The sequence below is a fragment of the Carya illinoinensis genome, chromosome 3 (assembly GCF_018687715.1).
Source record: "Carya illinoinensis cultivar Pawnee chromosome 3, C.illinoinensisPawnee_v1, whole genome shotgun sequence".
In the NCBI taxonomy this organism is placed as follows: domain Eukaryota; kingdom Viridiplantae; phylum Streptophyta; class Magnoliopsida; order Fagales; family Juglandaceae; genus Carya; species Carya illinoinensis.
This window is the reverse complement of record NC_056754.1, coordinates 4,276,891-4,300,305: the sequence shown is the minus strand read 5'-3', so window position 1 is coordinate 4,300,305 and position 23,415 is coordinate 4,276,891. Positions and strand designations below refer to the sequence as shown.

Sequence of the window (23,415 nt, the reverse complement as noted above, 5' to 3'; positions counted from 1 at the left end):
TTAAAAAATTATAATGATTAGATGATATGAGATTATTTGATTTTTAATAACCAATCTGGTTTGTGTCGGTTTCAGGTATATGATTAGGAAGGAATTCGTTCATGACAAAAAAAGAAAGAAAGTGGAGCACCAACCAACAGGAGGAATCATCATGAAAGTTTGGGGAAGCATTTTCGCAAAGAAAATGTCGCCGTATAGCGGCGAAGACATTATAATTTTCTTCTTTAGAGTTCGTTGTTTGGCTAAAAAGAAAAAATGAATGAAAAAAAAAAGAAAAAAAAACACACGTTCGATGATGTTATAAACCATCTTGAATTATATGACCACATTTAATTAGCCGTCAAACACATAGTGCTAGTCGTCAAAAGCATAATTAGCTAGCCGTCAAATGCATAGTACTAGTCGTAAAAAACATAGTCTCTTTTATAACCCTATATATATAGGTATATTGATGTTATATGATATACAGATCAAGAAGAGAATCTCCTCTCTCGCTCTCTCTCAATCTCTTGAAACTCTCTCCTTTTTCATAAGTTTCATAACACGTTATCAGCACAACACTCTTCGTTCTCTCTCTCTTGCTCCCTCTTCTCTCTCTCTCGCCGACTCTGAAATCCACGCTGCCAAAGCTTTCGGTTCTTCTAGTTTGCTACTAGGAGCTCTAGGACGTTCAAGAAGGATCTCCTAGGTCGAACCTATAGTGAGGCGGCTACCGACGTTCTCGTGCACAGCGTCGCCGAACGATTACGGAGGGAGAGAATCGCTGAGATTTTATACTCTTATGTTTTCGATTTTTGCTTATTATCACATGATCTGTAAAGCGATAATATTATCACTCACCCCATTCAATTTTCTGTCTTTTAATTACAAGCGAAACGATCCAACAAGCTGAACGATCCAACAGCCGAGAGAGACGTAGGTTTCCGTGTGAGCTTCATGCAAGATCTGCGTGGCGATCGAACAGAGTATCAGGATGGATCTAATGGGTCATGACCTGGAAGACTTCCCTTATGAGGAAAGAGTTGTAGAGCTCCTCCAACGATGGAGGCAAGAAGCACAGAAGGGTGTACAAGCACGCTGAGGAGAAGCTAACTTTTTTTATCTCTAATTTTTTTTTAAGCTGCAGCAAATATGAGGAACTTGAAACAGGGACTTGCACAAGAACGATCTTCGATTGGCAGAGCAGCTTCGAAAGCCGATCGTGAAAGAGCAAGAGATCGATCACCTGATGAGAACAAGAATCTGCAGTTTAATCTCAAACTCTGCTTCTCTGACAAACTTCTAGATCTGGACGGGGTCCTTTCATTTGAGCTAGACAGAAAAACTCTGCTGCTCTACCCACTGGGTCCTTCCTTATCAGTTTACCACGAGAATTCATATATTAATTAACTTTGGTTTAAAGATTTTACGTACGGTAAAGAAAGATTGATATCTATGGCCGCCGATGTATATATACTCACTTCAAATAGGGAATAAAAAAAAAGTTGTAAAAAAAGAGAGAAGAGAGACGGAAATCTTGAAAGGATCATGATTTCTATGATGTCTTTTTTCAAATCTGACAATAGACCTGCAGGCATTGTACAACTTGCAAGGGTGGGACCCTTACTATTTCGGCTTTATGCAACAAAGTCAACAAAGAGGGCGTTTGTGGATTTTAAATTATCAATTGAGCTATGCTATGCTAATGAACAAGATTATGTTGATTTTAAAATGCAGATGGCTAGCTTTCTGATGAGCACAGATCATAAAGCATGAAATTACCAGTTCCAGTACGCATCATTGATATTTGTTTCATCTATTCGAGATCCAGAGGCTTGTCAATCATGGCTGTGAATGGTAGGTGAGTGGAAACTGTGAAAGGATGTGAAAGAAAATGGAAGAAAAATCCGCTTTAATATCACGAAAGTTATGATGATACTAAAGATAGTAGTCTTCTATTTCAAGTAAGTTTTTCAATATATTATTTGAAATCTCTAAGATACAAGTTTTATTTATTTTTTTATACTTGTTATAAATTATTAATGATATGATTTATTTGAGAATGGAAATGGAGCATCCCTGAAGGATCGCCCTAAATCAATAATAGCTTTTGAGTATCTCATAATTTAAATGAGTGATACTTGTACCAAAAGCTCATTATGATTTATGCACCTGAAGTTGCATAATTGAAATTGTAGAAAGAATATATATTTGAATGAACGTCTCGAATGTGCTCCTGAAGTAGCAATATCGAGTATGCTCCTGAAGTAGCAATATGAAATGCAAACGTTCACAATATATTCTAAATTTATATCTGGTCTTTCAATGACTGAGCAAAATAATGAGTTTTTGATAAGAATCATTAGTCACGTCTTACTAGATCTACATCATTCCCTGAAGTGAATGATAATAAATTTATATCATTCTATTCCCTAAAGTGAAAAGAATGATGCGTTTCATTCAAAGAAACTAAGAGATTGGACGTGATAATGAATATCTTTTCGACCCAGAAGCTCGTATTGGAAAAGTTATAAGCTTTCTCTTTGAGATGATATTATACAATTATTGAATCAAATATTATGATGCATCAAAAAGTGATATGATTCAAAATATTTGTATTTTTTCATGGTTATCTTGATCATCCAAAATCAATTACGATAAGTCGAATGATTTTTATATGGACGTCCATAAAAGAACCAGAAGATTCTTTTACTATAAAGTCTTACCACCAGAAGTGGAAAGAAAAAATTTTCTTGAAGCAAATAAGATAAATTTATTCGACGTTATCTTGATTATCATATGTGAACCAGAAGTTCAGATGATAATTAAATTTTGGATGCAATAAGATAAAAATGTCTCATATTCTAGCTGCTAAAATCCCAGCGATGATTGAAGTCCCTGTAGGACAATTAAGAAATTCAACAGTCTAAAGACATGTCTAAAAGCATGTGAGACTTATTGATACAAAAGATAGAGCATCTCAAAAGAGAAAAGTACAAATAATTTGGTGCCCCTGAAGAGGACATACCCACAGAACAAGCAATAAAGTCCATCCAAATTTTCAGTATAAAATTCTCCTATATAAATCTCCTGAAGAATGCCTCCTGAAGAGGTTTTTCATGAAAATTTTTTCCCTTGAAGAGGGACAGGTACCTGAAAATAACGAGATCTCGGTACATTTCATGAATATTGGAGAAATTATGGATAGAAATAAAATCGTTGTCGACAACGTATTTTCATATGAGATGACAATTGACATTACCAGAAGTAATGATGAATGTGAATCAAGAACCGTCGAAGAATAACGACGTAAAATATTGGCCAAATTTGAAAGAAACAATTCCTGCATAATTGATTCACTAGTAAAATATGATGCATCGGGATTTATAGTTCAAACACCTAAAGAGGTGATGTTTGTTGAATGTCAGTGGGTATTTATAGAAAAGAAATAAAAATGTGATATATAAATTACGAGTCAGTTTCTCAATTCCTGAAGAATTGATATCACTAGTTAAATGTGATAAATATGGACCTGAAGTCCAAACACCTAAAGAGGTGATTTTTGTTAAATATCAGTGGATATTTGTATACATGATATAAAAAGCCTGAAACTTTTAATATGAAAATGTGATATAGAGATCACAAGTTAGTTTCTCGAAAAAACAATATTGATATGCTTTTAAAGTGGTTGAAATCATATTGAGATTTTTATTAGCTTGAAAGTTACCAAAAGTTTGGATATGCATGATTAACTGTATATTTATATGGATCATTGGATCATGATATATGAAAATCCTTGAAGGATAGAAAATGACTGAAGCTTCTAATCTGAATACATTTAGAAATATGTATTCTATCAAGTTTCAAAGATACTTATATGATCTAAAGCAATCCAAACGCAAATGGAAACAAGCTATTATTTCAATTTATATATATGATTTAAATGTCATTGAGACTCCAGAAGAGCTCATTAAAACTGCATATATTTGAAATATAAACCTGAAACCCTTACAGCTTCAAGGGGAAGATGGATGATATTATTAGTTTTGAAATATCATCTCTTAAATACAATTAGTATTTCAGATTCATATTATGGGTTTGATATGAAGTGTGCATTATTAAAGAAGAAATAAAAAATGAGCACACAGAATATGTACCAGATGATAGATACACAAATATGAATATTTGTGAAATATTATTTTATTATCTTGAAGTAAAAATTACAGAAATTTGAGGCAGTTTGCCTCATTCTTCAAACGCTCTTGTTCTTCAAGAATCTGCATGGCATCCCTATCTAAAGGGGTGGGTAATCAAAAAGAAGATTTAAGTAAGGATTTTAAATTCTTATTCTCTTGTTTTATTGCTCCTATCTTCATGTTGGACTCTAGAAGAAGTCGCTGAAAGATAGCAATATTCTCGTGGAGTTTGTCAACTCCACAAGTTCTAGATTGCAGTCGCTGAGAAAATGCGACAATGGATGATGAGTATCGGGTACCGAGACTCACAAGCTCATAGATAGCTTCATTATCTGACCTATGAGTCATATCATTAAATTGCATGACAGCACCTGTGGTAGAAGCAGGAACAACTGATGAACGAGGTGTAGAATACCTCATATATTGACCCTGAGAAGATTGCTGAGTCATTGCAGAGAGAGATTGCAAGATAAGAATGCAGAAAAAGATTACAGAGTAAAAATGCAGTATGATTACAGAAAAGTAAAGAAGATGAGATACGAATGAAGATGAGCTGAATATCTCTTTTATAGAGAAAATTATGATACAGCATCTCTCGTGAAGCAAGAGAAAAGAGACAAAATATAGCTTCATAGCTCTGCGGCGCTTGACAGCACGCTTGACACCTACAGAAGAGTTGAAAATCTACGGTGCTTGTCTGATCTAAAAAGCTAGCTACCGTTTTTATTGAAAAAGGAGGTTAGCGGTTTAATGTTGATGAATTCTCCACTAACTGTATTATTTACAAGAACTCCAGAAGAGTACAACTCCAGAAGAGTAGTGATGAGCAGAAAGATCCAGTTATGATTATTTTATCAACATGGTTTAAGTCCATAATTAGTTGGATATGAAGATGCAAGTTATCTTTCAAATCCACACAAAGGTAGATCTCAAACTGGATATGTATTTACTTATAGAAATTCTGCTATATCATGGAGATCAGTCAAACAAACACTATCTGCTACATCTTCAAATCACTCAGAGATCATTGTAATTCATAAGGCAAGTCGAGAATGCATTTGGCTAAGATCAATGATCCAACATATTCAAGAAAAGTGTGGTCTTCCAGTGATTAATGATAGTCCAACAACTTTATATGAAAATAATGCTGCTTGTATTACTCAAATTAGAGGAAGATATATCAAATGTGATAGAACCAAACATATTTTACCTAAATTCTTTTATACTCATGAACTTCAGGAGAAATGTCAAATTAACGTCAAGCAGATACGATCAAGTGATAATCTGGCAACAAAAGCATTACCAACTGCAACATTTAAGAAAATTGTGCAGAATATTAAAATACGGAGATTTGAAGACCTGTTATTATACACTTTTCAGGGGAAGTAATGTCTTGAAGACTTGTGCTGATTGTACTTTTTTTCCTTCGCTAAGGTTTTATCCCACTGGGTTTTCCTTTGCAAGGTTTTAATGAGACAATCCTAAAGCACTCGACGATACACATGAATACTGTACTCTTTTTCCTTCGCCATTGATTTTTTCCCACAAGATTTTTCCTTAGCAAGGTTTTAATGAGGCATATTCTTTAAATATGGTCATCCAAAGGGGAAGTGTTATAAACCATCTTGAATTGTATGACCACATTTAACTAGCCGTCAAACACATAATGCTAGTCGTCAAAAGCATAGTTAGCTAGCCGTCAAATGTATAGTGCTAGTCGACAAAAGCATAGTCTCTTTTGTAACCCTATATATATGGGTATATTGATGTTATATGATATACAGATCAAGAAGAGAATCTCCTCTCTCGCTCTCTCTTAATCTCTTGAAACTCTCTCATTTTTCATAAGTTTCATAACACATGACATATTATATAGTATATTATTCCAAAAGTCGTGTGCTTTGGAATGACAAATGAGAGATAACATTATCCATGCTTTTAGATTTTCATACAAATTCGTCAGCTTTGGATCACAAGAATAGGCCGGTTTCATGTTGCTTGGGAAAGCTAACAATCTGGACGAGTTCCTTTGCTTGAGCTTGAATTTTCCCCACTACTGTATTTATATGAAAAAGTTGGATACTTTGGATTATTAATATCTTCGACTGTTTACAAGCCGGTCATGTGTAGACATAATAACAGTTTCATTACATGAGGCATAAAAAATGTCAAGATACTTATAATTAATTACGTTAATTAATGCAAATTATCTTGATATTTTGATCATTCGTTACTTAAAAAAAGAGTTTCTTCTAAGAATCTAAATGATTAATGCTAAGTATAAATTCCGAATAAACAAGTCTCGCATAGACCCTTTGTAAAGAAGTGGGTTTCAATGATTTCTTTTTTACACTTTTTTAAAGCGAGGTTCATTTTTTTACAAAAATTGATACGAAACTTATCTATACGAGGCTTGGACAAATTATTACGCATATTAAACCGACATAAAATAAATGAATAAATAAGAAAATCACTAGGTATTATTATCTACGCCGTTTCTGCAGCATAAAGCTAATTCGAGCTCTTGCTTATGTAAAAGGAAAGTTAAAGATTCATTCTTAGGATTAGGAATCGTTTTTGTATTTCCAAATCAGACATTCACAAAAAAGCTGACCGAAAAGAATGGGTAGTTGCTTCTAACTGAAACAATGGATTTTCGTACCCACAAAAGCCAAACATTACATGGTCTTCAAGCAACCAATCACAATACCAACAACAGTTCCACTGCCTGAGAAAAAGGAATTTAGTTAGACTGGTTTGGGAGGAAGAGAGAGAGCTTGCTTTGATGGAGGAAGTGGTGATTGAAAATCTTTTCAATGGTGAGAGACAAGTGCAGGTTGAAGCTGCTAGAGACCTCAGCAAACTTAGTAGTAAGCAGAGGCAAAAGCTGGCTGAAAGAGGTGTAATAGAGCCATTGATTTTGATGCTTCAGTCACAAGACTACGACGCCATTGAAGCTGCACTCTTTGCTCTGCTCAGTTTGGCCTTTGGCAGTGAACGGTTAGCCTTATATATATAATTATATTCATCCTCAAGATACGAACTTTAATATTTTCAAACAATTTCGAAGTATATAACTCTTATGCATTCGTCTTCAATGTCTGAGTTCATTTACATTTTACTAGAATAAGGGCACTAACCCACATTGTGCCTTCCATTTACCTGATACTGTGCGGGAATTATCACAGAAAGTCCTACTTTTCCCCCCCTCCATGCTCTTTGCTTGAGTGGGACTACGGAATATGTTCCTGTAATAATGCTTGTCCTTCCATAGCGGCCCCAATCACAATGATGCTCATGCACAGACATTGACACGTAAAACACATTGGAGAACTTATTTTTCTTATGTCATACGAAAGTGTTCTACAAAGTTTTTCAGCAGTAGTACTAGAGATGGGAAAGTTCCGAAACTATGAAATTTTCTTTTACTGATTTTACAGAAACAAGATCCGGATCAGGAAGTCTGGCGCCATACCTGTCTTGTTAAGTCTCCTTCAATGCCAAAGCGAGGCATTGATTGAGCTCACAGTTGCGGCTTTGCTGATCCTCTCTTCTTGCACAGCAAACAAGCTGGCAATCGCGTCTCATGGAGCCATCCAACACTTGGTGGAATTTCTCAATGGGGATTATGCCGGTGATCATAACAATATGAATAGCAGCATTAGCATGAGAGCCAAGCTCGATGTAATAGCCACACTCCACAATCTCTCAACTTGTCATCAGATCATTCCATTAATTGTCTCCTCGGGTGTACCCTTTTCCTTGCTTCAGCAAATCCACAACTCTGAAAAATCATCCGAATTGGTTGAAAAGATAATGGGTCTGCTTGAAAATGTTGTTTCCTTGTCAGAGACTGCACTTTGTGAAACTGCTAGCTCAGGCGGTTCGATTCGAGCATTAGTCGAGATTGTTGAGGATGGTTCTCCACAATGCAAAGAACACGCAGTGGGAATCCTCCTCCTCATTTGCCAGAGCTGCAGAGAAAGGTACAGAGGATTGATTCTAAGGGAAGGAGTGATGCCAGGGCTGCTTCAGTTGAGTGTAGATGGGACATGGAGGGCTAAAAACGCAGCTAGAGAATTGCTATTGCTTTTGAGGGATTGCTCAAGTTATGGTTCAAGTAGTGAGCAACCAAAACATGAGCTTATAGAGCAGATTATGCAAGAAATTGATGCAGGGGAGAACGTCGAGGGGACGACACTGAGGCTGGTGGAGGAGATGATTGCGAAGCTTAGTACATGACATGCCATTATTTCCTGCAATATTGCAGTCTTTGTCTAGGAATAGGCTTTGGAAAGGTTTTATGTATGTGTGTGTATACAGGATTGGTTTCGGATTCTTCTGGTAATTTTGGAGTCTCATCTTTATTTTGATGATTAGATGTCTGATCTTTGACGTTGCTGAAAGCGACAAACAAAAAAGACAATAAAGAGGAAACTGCATTTTGGATTGACCACTTACCCGCAACTGCAAGATTATGAGACAATGACGCCAAGTTCCGACAAATTTAGTATCCGTTATAGTTCCATGATACAGTGTAAAAGTAATCATCAATTTTCAGCACCAGGTTGAAATGCTTATAGCACTTCGACAAACAATGAATTGCATGTGTATATTAAAGAAAACATAACCATATTATTATCCAAGAACCTGTACTAGGAACATCATCTATCCATTCCAATACACAATTTTAGAAGCTTCAGAGTTTTGTTCTTCAAGCCACACAATACTTAGACAACATGTGAAGATTGTGTGAAGATTGTGTAGACAACATACTACATGGCCGTCCTTTTCAGTTAAACATGAACTGTTCGAACAGGTCCAACTAATTAGAACCATAATTTAGAAATATGATTATTTGCTTCCACGGCTTTATTTTATATATAGTAACTAAAACATATAAAGAAGATTATACAGAAAAATGCAAGACAAGATACAATATTGCAAAACAATAGACTACAACATCCCAATATTGCAAATGGAACATTCTATGCACGAGAAAAGTGCATGAGAAGATACAATATTCCAGGAGGGGAATTTAGGCTAACAGCTCTTCTAAAGCAGTGAAGCTGGAATCCATCCGAGTCTCTTGCATATTGCCTTCTTGATGGGTAGTGAAAAGGCTGCCTCCTTCTTACATCTCTTTAACCCGCACATGAACCACTTATATCCAGGAATATAAGTTGGGATTGGCACAAAACTGTAGCACCGACCAACTTCTAGAACACACCTCTAAACCATGTCATATAATGGAATATACCAGCTCACGATATTTAAACCATAGCATGCAAGAGAGCAATCATCCCTGCAGCATCTTGACATTGGGAACAAGGATCCCCTTCATTTTCACTTGAAATGGAAAGCGTCCATTCAGGTGGAAATTACTGAGTGTTTGTGTAAAAATGACAAAAAAACTCCACATTTTCGCAAAAATAGATACTCTCTGTTTCACGTATAGGAATTGTCCAATAGAATCAAATAATCATCACTACCCTGTAGTAGATGCATTAATCAACTAATAACAAATCCAATACACATTATGCAGGCGACTGATAACAAATTCCAGTATAAAAGAACCTAGTCACCAGGTGTTTGAAACAACAACTTTGGGAGAGCAGTATAAACTACAAGAAAGAGTATACAAGTTGTTCATCTGAAATCAACTAAAGTATTCAGTAATTCATCCACCTGCTAGGCAGAAGTTAGAACATATACCTATAATATTCCTTCCATAGATATGTGTTCAGAGGATTATTTTATAGATGCTATCACATCCCACTACAAAAAACCCGGGCATACAGACCCACAAACAAACTTGAACGTGTGGAACATAGAGCACATTTCAGCCTGACCTCCTATAAAAGCTATAGGCCACAGCCACTGTTGCCACTGCTCCAACCACAGCAATGGCTGTAAGAACATCACTTTGCTCCCATGATCCTATCTGGCAAGATAGTTTGCCCAGCCCCTTCTTTTCATGCCCTGCCTTATTTTCTTCACTCACACTATTCTGCTCCAAACTTCCATCCCTGCAACAATTAAACCCATTAGCACCCTGGCAACAGCCAGCCACATTATCCTTATCACTCTGCGTGCTGATTTCTTCCGGCTTCTTCTTGCTTTTCTTCACATCCCCATTAGGAAGGTTTTGTTTATCCACTTTTCCACCTTCCTCATCAGCTGCCCCCATTTGGCCCCTGCAACAATTTTTGTTACTTTTATGCTCAACCATTGTTCGAATAATGCAGATGATTGAAGTGTGATCGTTGATTGGAAACTAAAAAACCTTTTTACAAGTACTAAGGAAAAAAACACCAACATACTTTCTTTTTTTAATCTTTACAGATCATCTGTACTAATATTACAGACAACAAGATATGGTCATTACATTATGTAAAAAGATTTAATAATGATTTTTTTTTTTTTATAGGTAAAAAGTTTATTGATAGCCCGAGTGCACAGGAAGTATACAAGAAAGAACCTAATTACCAGATTTAATAATGATATTTAGCAAGACATTATCTGTCAACCTAGACCTTTTGACTAGACTTAAAAAGGTTCATATTCAGACGACAAGAAAGGCTTATTGCATTACATTTTTTTTTACTGATGACGATCAGCAAGAAATTGTCTTTCAACTTGAGACCTTTTTATTAGAGTTGAAAGGCTCGTATTGGGAATGAACTTTTGGTACATGTAAGGTAAAAAAAAAAAAAAAGTATTGGATGGTAAAAATCAGTCTACTAAGGCTACCCAACAAGTAAAATTATGTGACGTAATCCATGTCCAAAGATGAATCAAATTGAAGACAGGAAAGAGGTCTATATAAGGAGTCACATTATTGAATCCAGTATCTCAGAAGCATGCATCTGACTTACTGGGTTAGTGCCACTCTTCCAGAAACTTCAAACCCATTAAGAAAAACTTTCCAGCACAGTTTCATATGGAGAGATTTTGCTTTCAATTCTTGTAATAGGCTCATATAGAACCAATCTATGTTATGGAACAAACAGTAACGGTGTAACCTATCAAAGAAAAAAACTGGAGCAAACTAACAGACTACAGGTAATTGCTAATTCAAACGATTTTATTGTGTGGTTTATATAAAAAGACTAGAAAGTTTAACTTCATTTTTTTAATGGTCATCCTGGCAATAGATCAGGATCAACCATACTGCAACTTGACTGACATACTGAATAACATATACCACATGTACCGATGAAACCGGACTAATCTGTGATATTACCACTAAATTTTCATCTAGAATTAATAACAAAATCATAAACTGAACATTTCATTGAAAAGAACATGCATGGCCACGAAAGGACAAACCTCCAAAGGTGTTCTATGATCTCTCCCTTTTCAATATGCTGATCAAGCAATGCGGGTACATCATCCGGAGTAACATACCCATACCTGCCATCATTAACAAGGACTATGTAACACCACCTAAAATTATAAAAAATTTCTTTTAAATTTGTAGAGTGAGAGGAAGTAACTATGACTCGGATCTTACCAATGACCCATAATCTTTCCATCCGGACCTGGACTGTAGATAATCACATTCCCAGCATACTTGTGCCCCCCAATGTGTGAGCATGGGCTAACAAATACCTGATCTTTCAATCCTCGCGAATCAATTTCCTCTTTAAACTTTTCAATTAGAACTGGTCCACAAACACCACACCTCCGGTCACGACTACCATGAGAGCACACAAATACATGTGAACCAGTCAGCACCTCTCCCACTCCAGAAGCCCATGGTTGGCCATTCACAAGAACATCCTCAACAAAGCTATCCACTTCTGAGTCCTTCAAACCTCTTCAATAATGAAAACAAAAACGAAGAAATTATTAGAAAAAAGAAAAAGAGACTCATCTCACCAGCACCCAATCATATATCCAAAGAAAAAGAGCATAATCCCTAACCAAATAAAAAATTTTGCAATTTATAAAATGTTAATATCGAATAACCATGACATTGGAATCAACGAAGAAATTTTCAATCAAAATATAAATCCTTTAGTTTAATCATATATCATTAACAGAATAGAGAGAGAGAGAGAGAGAGAGAGAGAGAGAGAGGTCAATAGTAAACCCTAACCACTCCTCACAACCAAGTATCCAATCACTTCTTGGAAAATTAACAGTGTTTTGAACAAACCCTAACCCTTGCTTGTAACATGACAATATCCAATCAATTTCATAAAAACAAAACAATCTCAAGCACATCAAATAAAACCACTCCATTTGAAACCTTAGAACAAGCAACTTATACCTGTCATTTCCAAGAAAATTTACGGAAACCACCCAAAAAAAAAAAAAATTCGTGTCCTCACGATTTACCTATACTTAATCATTTCGGGAAATATCAAGACGTCTCCGTCAGAAAAGTCGGTCCCCTCGCGTCCCTCGCATAACGTCAGGTTCGTCTGCCATATCCAAAAGCCAAAACACCGAGTCAACGAAACCATTACCAGATCCAAAAGTCCAAACTCGTAGCAAAATCGGAATAACTGCTATCTGTCTATCATTAACCAATTCGAGTCCTAGGTCGTATCCAAATCATAATTACCACAGGTGATTAACCGATTAATCCAAGTTTCAAAGTAAAATCCAACTCTACCAAAACTCGGATCGAAACCACGATTACTCTGGAATTAACCGTTTAACCTGATTTCTAAAGCATAATACAGGACTAAAATCATAGAAAAATAGAAATAACTGCGACAGATTAATCCGACTTAATTTATAGCTATGGAGCTGACCTTGAGAGGGATGCCATCCTTGCGAGCTTTGATAGCCGAGGAGAGGAGCTTGGGGAGCAGATCGGACTCGGAGCCCTCGACGCGAGATGGCCAGGCCTCGGGGCTCTTGTAGCAGAGGAAAACATGACGACCGTAAGCGCCGACTGTGCCGGCAAGGGTCTCCTTGTACATCTCCGATCGCTGGAACCCATACTTCTCATCGTCCTCGTTGTTGTTGGCGAGGGTCGAGAGGTCCTCGGAGGCCATGGCGAAAGCTAAGGCAAAATTTAGGTTTGGAGAGAGAGAAAGAGGAAATGTAGGGAAGACAACGCAGTGGGCCGCAGCGGAAATGAGAGAACGAGAAGTGTGCGCGATGCGCATATGGCGAGTGTGGGTGTTCGGTAAACTCAGAGGTCTGGGCCGTGGGAAACTGGGGACGGTTTTGGATTGTGACGGATACTTGGGGGAAAAGATAGAAGTGCCGAAAAGGAACGTGGGTGGCACGCGTTAACTAAGAAAGTTGGTGAATATTGAGTGCTCGCGGGTGTATGGAAGTATAATGGAGCATCATATCTTTGCTACTAAATTTATTTTTTATGCGTCATCATGTAGCATAATTTAATTTATAAAATTTAAATTTTAAAATGAGTAATTAAATATACAATCATGCATTGTGTAAATATCGCGCTCTTTGCCAAAGGTCAACGGCCTGATGGCATTAAACCCCACCTCCAAAAGTGAGGTCTGGAGTTCCATCCCCTCCCCAAATCCCCATATCAAAAAAAAAAAAAAAAAAAATTATCGCGCTCTTTTTAAAAAATATTAGAGTCTACGTAAAGTCTATATTTATGAGTATACAGCATTTACGCATTCTATAATTATAAATGTCGTTTCTCTTTTAAATTTATCTTCTAAATCAAGTTAAATTATATAAACAATATGTGATATAAAGACTTTCAAATAAAATTTTTATTGTCACATAATGCTTTCTTAACTCTTGTTTTTGTAGGGAAAAACATTAATAGATTTATAAAACAAAGACAAAGTGAGATAAGTATTCCCATCAACAGTATGATTATTCATTGCACCTCGATTTGAAAATTGCGAATGAATAAAAGCGTACTAGTCTTGTATATGTATCACAAATCACTACTTCTCTTCGCTAGGAAAGAGAGACGTGAAAGTTTAGCATACTCTTGGCTTGCTCTTTTACGTTCTCTCTCACGATGTACGAGATGATCTTCTTTTCTAATATTGAATAATTTCTTTCATGGAACTGTGATGCTTTTGAAAAAAGGCTGCCCATAGAGCATCCGCTCTCTCTCTCTCTCTCTCTCAAGGTCACATTATTATTTTGCAGATGTTGATTGCTGACGCACGCACTTACGAATACGAATTCAAGGTGGGCCTTGGTGGACTTACTACACCTATGAGACCAGCAAAATCAGAGGTAAAAAACGCTTACTTCAAGTGGGCCTCATCCATGTCCAGCCCAAAAACTCTAAATAACGTGTGCAGAAGATAAAAGGTGAACAAAAACCAGACAGTTTCATTCATTAAAGTAAAGATCTATTGGGCTGAGTTTTGATACGCTCGATTTGGATTTGGATGCATTGCAATTGACCAGTTCCTTGGATTTACTGTTTTAGATTTGAGAAGGGTTCCTGCATGTTTCTGATGTTTCTTCCCAGTGCAATTTTGGTAATAATACAAGAATTTGGCAGGAGCAATAGGTGTGATAAAAGATCAGCAACTTCTTTCCTCATTTTAATGCATTGGCTTTTTTCCTCGCTGCTGTTTCTCATTTGCCTAGCACTATTACAAGTGCCAATCAAAGGAACTTCAAATTTGTATCTTTTTAGCAATGGAAAGAAACCATTGAAGCACAATACAAATGAGGAGATGGAAACTGGTTCAAAGAAAGAAAATGGATACAGAAATCAAAAGAAATCAATCTCCAAATAATTACCTGAAGGCTTCACATCAACACCAGGCACCTCAGTTGTGGGTGCCTTTGGCACATCAGTTCTGGTAGGGATGTCCATCGCAACCGGTCTTGGCACCTCTGGTGGATTTGTACAACGAATGAGGGCCCAATTCACACTTTGAAAAAAGGGATGCTGTTTAACCTCTGTAGCACCGCGTCTATAAGCAAGACGATGCTGTGGCTCTTTCACAAGTAGACCCCTGATCAAGTCCCTAGCAGCAAAGCTCACGGTAGGTGACTCTGGAAATCTCAAGGGCTGGCCAACCACGTTAAATAGAGTAGCCCTGTTCCCTGCTCCCTTGAATGGTGTTTTACCAAACAGAAGCTCATAAAGAAATATCCCAAATGTCCACCAATCTACAGCGCTTCCATGGCCTTCACCCTTGATAATTTCAGGTGCTAAGTACTCATGTGTACCAACAAAAGACATCGATCGAGCATTTGTGGGTTCGGCAATGAGCTCAGGGAGGGGGGTTACTTGATGACATGTTTCACTCTTTGGCTTGTTCTTTTTTTCTTTCTTCGGCTTGCTTGACAAGAAGCGTGGTACGAAACATGCAGGTTGGATGCAATCTGGCTGCATTACACAAGTTGGCTCTATGCAGGCAGGTTGCACACAGTATCCTGAATTCTTAGTCTCCAAGCTTGAATTTGAAGATTTCACCAGAGTTGGGTTGACAGCACATCTTAGAGAGAGGTCAAAGTCTGAGAGCATTATGTGTCCATCTTCTCTTACCAACACATTTTCTGGTTTAAGGTCTCTGTAAATGATCCCAAGCATGTGCAAATACTCCAGAGAAAGAAGAACTTCAGCCACATAAAACCTGCAGAGTGACAATGGAGCTCAATGGGCTGAAAATACAACCAGAGGTACCGAATTTTTTTTTAACAGTAAGTGGGCCGGTTTGGGGAGTGAGATGAGAATTTTTGGTTTTAGATTAAAGTTTAAAATATTATTTTTTAATATTATTATTATTTTGGGATTTGAAAAAGTTGAATTGTTTATTATATTTTGTGTGAGAATTTGGAAAAGTTGTAATGATAAGATGAGATGAGAATTTGATGTCTCATCCCATACCCAAATCTGCCCTTATCTTTCATACAAAACTACACCTCCAACACCATCAAAACCAAAAGTTTCCAAGAAAGATCAGTAAGAACATCTGTGCATGAATTCCTAGTTCATCCAACATGTTTAGTAAGTTCTATAACACCAGATTCCCTGATCCACGTGTTCCTAGTTGAATGTGTACAAGAGAATAAAGACCTTTTTTTTTATAGGTACAAGAGAATAAAGACCTGCCATTTCTTTTGATAAATAACTGAATATCCAACAAAATCTCTACCAGGAAGAAAAGAAAATGTGTTCCCCTTTTGGCCATTTTTAGTTTTTGTATCAACGACAAGCGATAACATACAAACTTAGCTAATATTTTATAAGTGGTTCTGAACTTTTTTGGCTTTAAAACAATGATTGACAACTCCAATACTTGATAGGCTTGTGGAGCATATTCATTATTAGATGATAATAAATGCAACAATTGAATCAACTTATCATTGACCCTGGATGCATGGACAAGCCAATCTAGCATGGTGTGATTGAGAAAGAAGATGCAGTGGGTTAAGTTAATTGGAAGAAGCTTTCCATCTAGGTATTAAACAACCTAGAGCAAAAGAAGAAAATGGGTACTTGCTCTGACTGTTCAAATCACGATGATGAAGGGAAGGGGAAGGGAAATTAGGTAAAGATCATACATAAGTTGTATAAAAATTCAAGGTGCAATACCAATCTTCATTCAGGTGGTAAATGTTTGTTGCGTGATTGCACTAGCAAGGTTGCTTGAATAGAATTGTGAGCTGGGCTAGTTCAAAAGGAATGTTTACGGCAAAGGGCATTGATAATTACTAGGAAACCTCTACAACAACGATTTTACACAAAGACGGAGACATTAATGTCATGAATAGGCTATGCGTTCTGTGAAATTCAATAAAATTTCTGATTACCTATAAAATAAAAATCAATGTCACAAATAGGTGGGCATTCATAAAAATGGTGAGATCCAAGTTTTTCACATGATGCACTAGAGACAATGGATTAGTATTACCAAGATATAGATTACAACAACAATGTTAACTTGGTCCAATAGTTTTATCAGCATCACAAGTAGGTGGGCATCCATAATAATCGCAAGATATAAAGATGTCACACAATGCACTAGACACAATGGATTGATATCATCATGTCAGAGATTACAGCTCTTAAGCTATAAATATCATCTTTCTCTAACATTTCTATGGTCAAAGATGATTCCTATTCCCATCCAAACTGGTCCAAAATCTGGTCCATACAGAAATCTTTTTCACACGGTCTTTTCACACCACAGAAATCTGGTCCAAAGTCCAACAAGACGTTTCTGTACAATTCTAAATAAAAATAACATGAAAAAGAGTCTGGTGAGACCGTGAGACCATCAGATTCCACAACGGTATGTTAATCAAATTGGGCTCACAAGCATTCCTGAATAACTTAAGAGAACAAACAAATTTTCTCTCACTGGTATCAACATAGATATTAATGGTAAGGTCACCGTAAGCTTAACAGAGTTGTCAACTTGCATAAATCCAAATGCATTGTCTTAGTTGTTCAAGCAACAAAGGGAAAAAGAATGAGAAAGAATTCCTCACCTGGCAGCATGCTCTGGAAAATACTTCCCTGGTTGTCTTTGCCTGAGTGCGTGCAGATCTCCACCAGGGCAGAACTCCATTACCAAGCAAGAGAATTTTTCTGTCTCAAAATGTGTATACAATGTGGGTAGGAAGGGATGATCTAGAGACTGCAGTATTTCTCTTTCAGTCTGAGCCCTCAAAAGCTTCTTGCGACTCGCTAGAGCTGCTTTATCCATAACCTTCATGGCAAAATACGTTCTAGTGCCAGTCAACTCTGATAAATAGACACTGCCAATATCTCCACATCCCAGTCTCCTCAACAATCTAAAATGTTTCATGTCCATCATCCCATCACGAGATCGAATGGCCTGAATGGCCTCCCATCTTATATCATTTGCCTTGTGGGGCTTGTACATGGCACTGCTTAAACTACTGGAACTGCTTTCATCGCTGATGTCACTGCCAGTACTGCCTCTATAGATGCTGGTCTTCCTGCTCTCGACAAAATCACAAGAATTAGTAACTTCAACACCATCACCAAACTTCTCGATACTGCTCGTACATTCACTAACTTCTGTGTTTGTAAAGCTTTGCTTGGCTTCTGAATACAAGGTCACAGAATAGACACTATTCTGAGGACTTGGAGAAAAGGTTAATATGGACTGAGATGTTAAGTGGCTGTCTACCTGTGCGGCCCCTCCCTTACATGGGCCCAAAACAGAATTTTCAGATTCAATTAAGCCACTTGAGTTATTTTTGCAATCAGCAATGGGATTCTTGGAGTAAGATTTTGTTTCCACAGCAGAAACCTTCTCCACATGAGAGGTTTCAACTGCTTTATTCAGAACATCACTGTGGCTTGCATATTTGGATTTCACCTTATTTGAGTTGTCCAAGCATTTCGTAATACTGGGTGATTCTTCATACTGCACATTATCATGGGCTGCTTCGTAGAAAGGATTTTGATTAACCACATAACCGTTTGGAAGGCGGGCTGTCTTCATGCCATCATGATTATGAGCACTTGCATAGGAAATGAAAGAAGCCACTTCATTTCGAGTTTGTTTTGGAGATGGAGGATGAGAGGAGCGAGGAGTCCCAGATCTTGGAGGCTTGTTGCCTATTGCCAAATTCTGAGTTTTTGATAAAGAAAGAACTCCATCGATAGGCGACTCCATTCAGCAAGTTCGCACAGGTTCTGTCACACCAAAATCCAAACTATGCACAATGAATTTGTGAGATTAGAATTGCAAAAATGATAACCGATGCCCCCCGCCCCCCCGGGAAGGCCATCAATTACAAAATCTTCAACTTAAATGAATTTCTAAATCTTAAAATATGAAAAAGCTTGGATAATAACCATTCGTTGAAACAAAGGTATGAGTTTGAATGAGCCTCTATCCAAATTCAAACAAAAATAAAATTGACAGGAATTTCAGAGACGCATTATACAAATATTCCCACCATTAAAGAAAATCCCATAGATTACGGAGCAAACAAGAAACCTAAAGCTGGCCTGAGAAAGCCAGAAATACATGGCTGACCCGAGAATCAAGGTATTGAACGTAATTAATACACTAACGACTGTCATAATCGCATGAGAACCCAAGAAAGATTACATTCGTTTGAAACTTAAACGCCGCCGTCAAGAACTTCCCCAACCATCCAAATGCCTCTTTTGGTTGCTGAGAAAATCAGTAAAATAATAGAAGCTGAAATTTGTAAAAGACAATCAAGCTCGAAGCTTTCTTTGTTTAAAACACAAGAAAACCAAAGTCTCCGTTGATTTGAGCCAAATACAACCGACTGGACTTTCCCTTCTTTATCTCTTCCTACAATCTCTCGCAGCAAAACAAAAGTAAAGCTATAAAACCCAAAAGAAAAAGAACAGCAGAACTGGGGGAGAGGAAGAATAACAAATAAATGGCATACCTGATCAGAGAAGCGTAAGTGCAATGCAGAGCAAGCAGTGCTTCATGACAGTTGGAAGAGTGAGAACCCAAAACGTCAAATAAAAGAGTAAAGCGACACAACTTTTGGTGGGTTGAGATGGCGGGGGTGGTGTCTTTCTATTCCTATGGAGAAGAGCCTCAGATCCGATCGAAGCACACAGAGAGAGAGAGAGAGAGAGAGAGAGAGAGAGGTGGAGTTGGGACTGTTGGAGGGGACAGGAGTAATTACAACGTACAAGAACAAGAACGACAAATAATGTTTTGCTAAAAGTTTTTTGTTTCTCTGTTATTTTTCGTCGTGTTGTTAAAACTTATGGGGGTCATTTCGATGGATGCCATTAAACAAAGGCAACTTCACATCTCACAAAGCAAGCAAATCAAAGATAAGCTAATGTAAAAATAAGATAATATAAAAATAATAAATAAAGCCGTCCTTTATCTGTGTATGTTCCCCTAGCCCTTCAATTCATACTCCAGGAAAGCTTCCCCTAGTTTATTGTTCTTTGTTTTCCTAGAAGGCACTCTCTAAAGGGCCACCTAAATTTTGATTCCCGGGGCGCCTCCAACCAATTTACTAATTTAGTGATTTCAATAACCACATGAATATCCTTAGAAGATACTTTTTCATTAATCACAAAGTTTCTACCTCTACTTATTCATTGAAAGACTCCATGGCCTCTATCAATCTTCACAAACAGAGCTATATCTTTACATTAATGCTTTATATATTTGTTGATGGCTAAAATTACACTTGTTTGGGGTTTGTCAAGTTATGCTCTTTTAGCCCGTTTCTGCATTGGTCAAAATTCAATGTCCGGACAGAGAGTAGAAAGACTCCTCTCTTTTTTCAGTTCAGAGAAAAAGGACAGTTTTTCAGAGGCGGCACCCACGAAACTTTATTAAAGGACAACACCATCAACTGCCATGCTGACACTTGTTTTCATTGGCTAGAGCGACGGAAGTCACGGAGAACGTGGAATTTTACTAGTTTTTGCGTAGTTTATTCGTAAATTCTGATGGTAAATTAATGACATTAATAGTAATCACATGGGGTTTTAGGTAACCGCACAAATAACATCGACACCATTCGCGGGGTCGAGGAAGAGTGTCACATGCAGAGACGTGAACCTGACCAGAAGCACGTGGACGGCTGTCATGCTCGGCGAATCATACTATTCTACGCCATGAGCGAGCTAAGATTACTGTTTATTTTTCCTAAATGAGCACCCAAACATGTGGGGGCCAGGATGCCACTCTGGCGGGCCCTACGCCACTTGGTGTTAGATGAGGGACCACTGCATGTAGTGCAGACGGTAGGCAGGAAGGGGAATACGGTAGTTGAGTAGTCCTCAATGAGGGAGGGCCCACTCCCCCAAAATACTGACTCATTAAGGTGGGGTCCCATTAATTTGCCCAAACATTGACCTTCGGATGAATTTCCGATCGGACAGATACAAGAGGGTTCTGAAGGAAAAGATAAGAAGCATTGAATTTACTGGTCCAAAATTCCAATATTAGGTGGAAATTAGACATGGGATGTCCCGAGTTGAGGTGGAAAATGTCACCCAATCAACTAATCATGTTTCAACAATCATTTTCAGTGTACAATGTAGGCTAATATTCTCCTCCAACTATCATTGACCACTTTTGTAGTCTCGGTACTTCTTGGTTCCTGTCCTATTGTTCAGCAACTGTGACCAAAGTTCTAGCTTCTTTGACCAAAGTTCTGGCCTTAATTTTTTAAAAAGAGTTCGTGGCATTTGTAAAATTTAGACAAGAGATTAGAATATTTTACTATGGTTTGAATCTCCCGTAAAGACAGATAAAGTGGCTTCGTTTTAGCACAAAGGCAGGGTAGGTTTGGGGGTGGTGGGTAGTGGCTGATCTAATAACTAAATACAGTAAATGAAAACATATGTCAAACAGATGGTAGAGGAAATTAGTACGTGAAAATGGTAGTACCCATATAAGTTGACACCTAAAAGCGATACATTAAAGTCATTAATTACCTTTCATTGCACATGAAAAGCATTTACAACTAAAGCATTAAGATCATGCAGTTTAAGAGGGTGGCCCCTGTACAGTGTAGTGAGATGGGAAGGCGGCTCTTGAAATGCATATGGAAAATTAATGGGAAAGTAGACATCAAGATTGTTCTAGTACTACTTATTATACTCTATTAAATATAATTTTGTAGACAAAACATCATGATCAACATCTTAATCCTCACCAGGTTCAGACTTGCCGTAGCCAAGCTGTTGCCGATGATTTACAGCTGAAATGGTATAGGCTTGGCTTTCTATTGTTTATAGTTACAGTCTCTACAGATTGCAAAGGATCTCATGCAATAAAAGCAAAGGTAAAGCAGAGATGGATACACAAGCTGTTTAACATCGATACCTTGATCCAAACATTTTGTCTAGCTGTTTCTAAATTCACAAGTTATGCTGGGCCTATCCATGAATGAATCAGCATGAGTAGCAACGATGACATGACATATAGATAAAACATCAAAAGTTTTGGCTGGGTGCACATAAAAACTTGACATAGAGGTCAACTGCCAATAGTTTTATGCATGTTGGATCTCTGAAATTTACAGCTGATTTAGAGGATTCGATGCCTTAAGGTTGAAAGAAGGAACCGACGTATATTAATGCCCGCACTCTACGTGCATATTCTTAGAAGGATTTCCTAATGTGGACAATGCTGTCCTAAAATTTTCTGTATATATCCTTGTCCATCATACATGTTGTTTTCAATAATTTCACTATCTCTGTGTCTCTTGGATGACCCCAGTCGCCAGCGATGGCAGCTCACATGGATATAAGGAATATTTGCTTGACCTTTCTCAATCCTCTCTCTCTTTCGCCTTTAGAGTTCTATTATAGTTCAGCATACCAGCAACAGGTGCGTTGAAGACTAGCACCAACTGGCCTCTTTGTAAATTGACCAACCGATGCATGCGTCTTCATCACACTAATTAGCTGCAGAAAACATATATATATATATATATATATATTAACCTGATTCCAATACTGCTTTGCCAACTTGAGATACTACCCATGTGATTATTGATTTTGCTCCTAAATGTCTACTAGATGTCAATCTACTCTATATTTTACTTTTGTGCTTATATTCTCTTTTATTTCTCTCTTGAATTATCTATGTATAGAAGAAACTATTATGAGTAGACATACATACATGATAGAAGGGTTAAATCTGAACTTTGTTGAATATATGAGATAGTGCCCACTTACAAGCCATCCAACAAGGCCCAGACACGACAAATACATCGACACTTATATGAAAACAGCATATGGGCCGCTGCCAATTCTGTAATTCAACTATATTCAAAATATTTGTTGGGAAGTTGTATTGCCGAAAAAATTAAAAATGCTTGCATCTTTGTGCCCATGTCCCCCAATGTAAGTCATTTCCAGTTCCTTGTTTGCCATAAATTACTTAGGCTTAGTTCGGATTCTGCTGCAAATGTTATTCATGTGGCACGAACATATTCTCTTCAGCGTGAGAATGATTCGAGGGGCATAGATCAGGGCCAAGGCTTTCTTCGACAATATTGTGTAATTAACAATGGTTGAGATACATTTCCATTTACAGTGCTCATGCAGTCGGGGTTGAAATCTAACACAATCAATCATGCCCAAAAGTACAGGGTTGTGAATTCAATCAAACCAGCGAGCGCTCTGGCCTCCAGCATAACACATATTTCGAAGAGTGGATGTCAAGAACCATAAATGGATGGTTCCAATCACCTGTATCCATGCTGAAATTAGATGATACAGCAAATAGAGTGCTTCCTCATGTTAGAATAATTGATTACCAACGGGAACAAAAACGTTCCATAACAGTAATTTGCCACTTGTACC

At 37.5% G+C, this 23,415-nt stretch overlaps 3 protein-coding genes across 6 annotated transcripts; 1 reads left to right on the top strand and 2 right to left on the bottom strand.

Annotated features, from left to right (window-relative positions):
• Positions 1-6,095: 6,095 nt before the first annotated feature.
• On the top strand, positions 6,096-8,628 carry LOC122302648 (U-box domain-containing protein 41). The gene is made up of 2 exons (XM_043114020.1): positions 6,096-7,175; positions 7,616-8,628. The coding sequence occupies exons 1-2, from the start codon at positions 6,961-6,963 to the stop codon at positions 8,415-8,417; spliced, it is 1,017 nt and encodes a 338-aa protein (XP_042969954.1). The 5' UTR covers positions 6,096-6,960; the 3' UTR covers positions 8,418-8,628.
• A 1,016-nt stretch (positions 8,629-9,644) lies between these two features.
• Positions 9,645-13,385, bottom strand: LOC122302647 (altered inheritance of mitochondria protein 32-like). Its single transcript, XM_043114018.1, has 5 exons — positions 12,944-13,385; positions 12,522-12,607; positions 11,692-11,997; positions 11,508-11,591; positions 9,645-10,372 (listed from the first exon to the last, which is right to left on the bottom strand). Exons 1-5 carry the CDS (start codon positions 13,301-13,303, stop codon positions 10,018-10,020), a joined length of 1,191 nt encoding a protein of 396 aa, XP_042969952.1. The 5' UTR covers positions 13,304-13,385; the 3' UTR covers positions 9,645-10,017.
• A 1,271-nt stretch (positions 13,386-14,656) lies between these two features.
• Positions 14,657-19,920, bottom strand: LOC122302644 (protein kinase PVPK-1-like). 4 transcript variants are annotated; one of them, XM_043114016.1, is made up of 4 exons: positions 19,509-19,920; positions 19,196-19,415; positions 17,595-18,774; positions 14,657-15,733 (listed from the first exon to the last, which is right to left on the bottom strand). In XM_043114016.1, the coding sequence occupies exons 3-4, from the start codon at positions 18,752-18,754 to the stop codon at positions 14,863-14,865; spliced, it is 2,031 nt and encodes a 676-aa protein (XP_042969950.1). In that variant the 5' UTR covers positions 18,755-18,774; positions 19,196-19,415; positions 19,509-19,920; the 3' UTR covers positions 14,657-14,862. The 4 variants fall into 4 exon arrangements, with proteins under 4 accessions (XP_042969950.1, XP_042969949.1, XP_042969948.1 ...); XM_043114015.1 differs by having other exon boundaries at positions 19,196-19,408; XM_043114014.1 differs by lacking the exon at positions 19,196-19,415 and having other exon boundaries at positions 17,595-18,794; positions 19,509-19,917.
• Positions 19,921-23,415: the final 3,495 nt, after the last annotated feature.

What these genes read in the sequence shown, in the direction of transcription:
- LOC122302648 (XM_043114020.1), top strand. Translation starts at nt 6,961, where the DNA reads ATGGAGGAAGTGGTGATTGAAAATCTTTTCAATGGTGAGAGACAAGTG. An exon ending in TTGGCCTTTGGCAGTGAACG is followed by an intron (nt 7,176 to 7,615) that starts GTTAGCCTTATA and finishes CTGATTTTACAG; the next exon opens with AAACAAGATCCGGATCAGGA.
- LOC122302647 (XM_043114018.1), bottom strand. Translation starts at nt 13,303, where the DNA reads ATGCGCATCGCGCACACTTCTCGTTCTCTCATTTCCGCTGCGGCCCAC. An exon ending in AGGATGGCATCCCTCTCAAG is followed by an intron (nt 12,608 to 12,943) that starts GTCAGCTCCATA and finishes TGGATATGGCAG; the next exon opens with ACGAACCTGACGTTATGCGA. An exon ending in CCCGAAATGATTAAGTATAG is followed by an intron (nt 11,998 to 12,521) that starts GTAAATCGTGAG and finishes TCATTATTGAAG; the next exon opens with AGGTTTGAAGGACTCAGAAG.
- LOC122302644 (XM_043114016.1), bottom strand. Translation starts at nt 18,754, where the DNA reads ATGGAGTCGCCTATCGATGGAGTTCTTTCTTTATCAAAAACTCAGAAT. An exon ending in TTTCCAGAGCATGCTGCCAG is followed by an intron (nt 15,734 to 17,594) that starts GTGAGGAATTCT and finishes GTCACTCTGCAG; the next exon opens with GTTTTATGTGGCTGAAGTTC.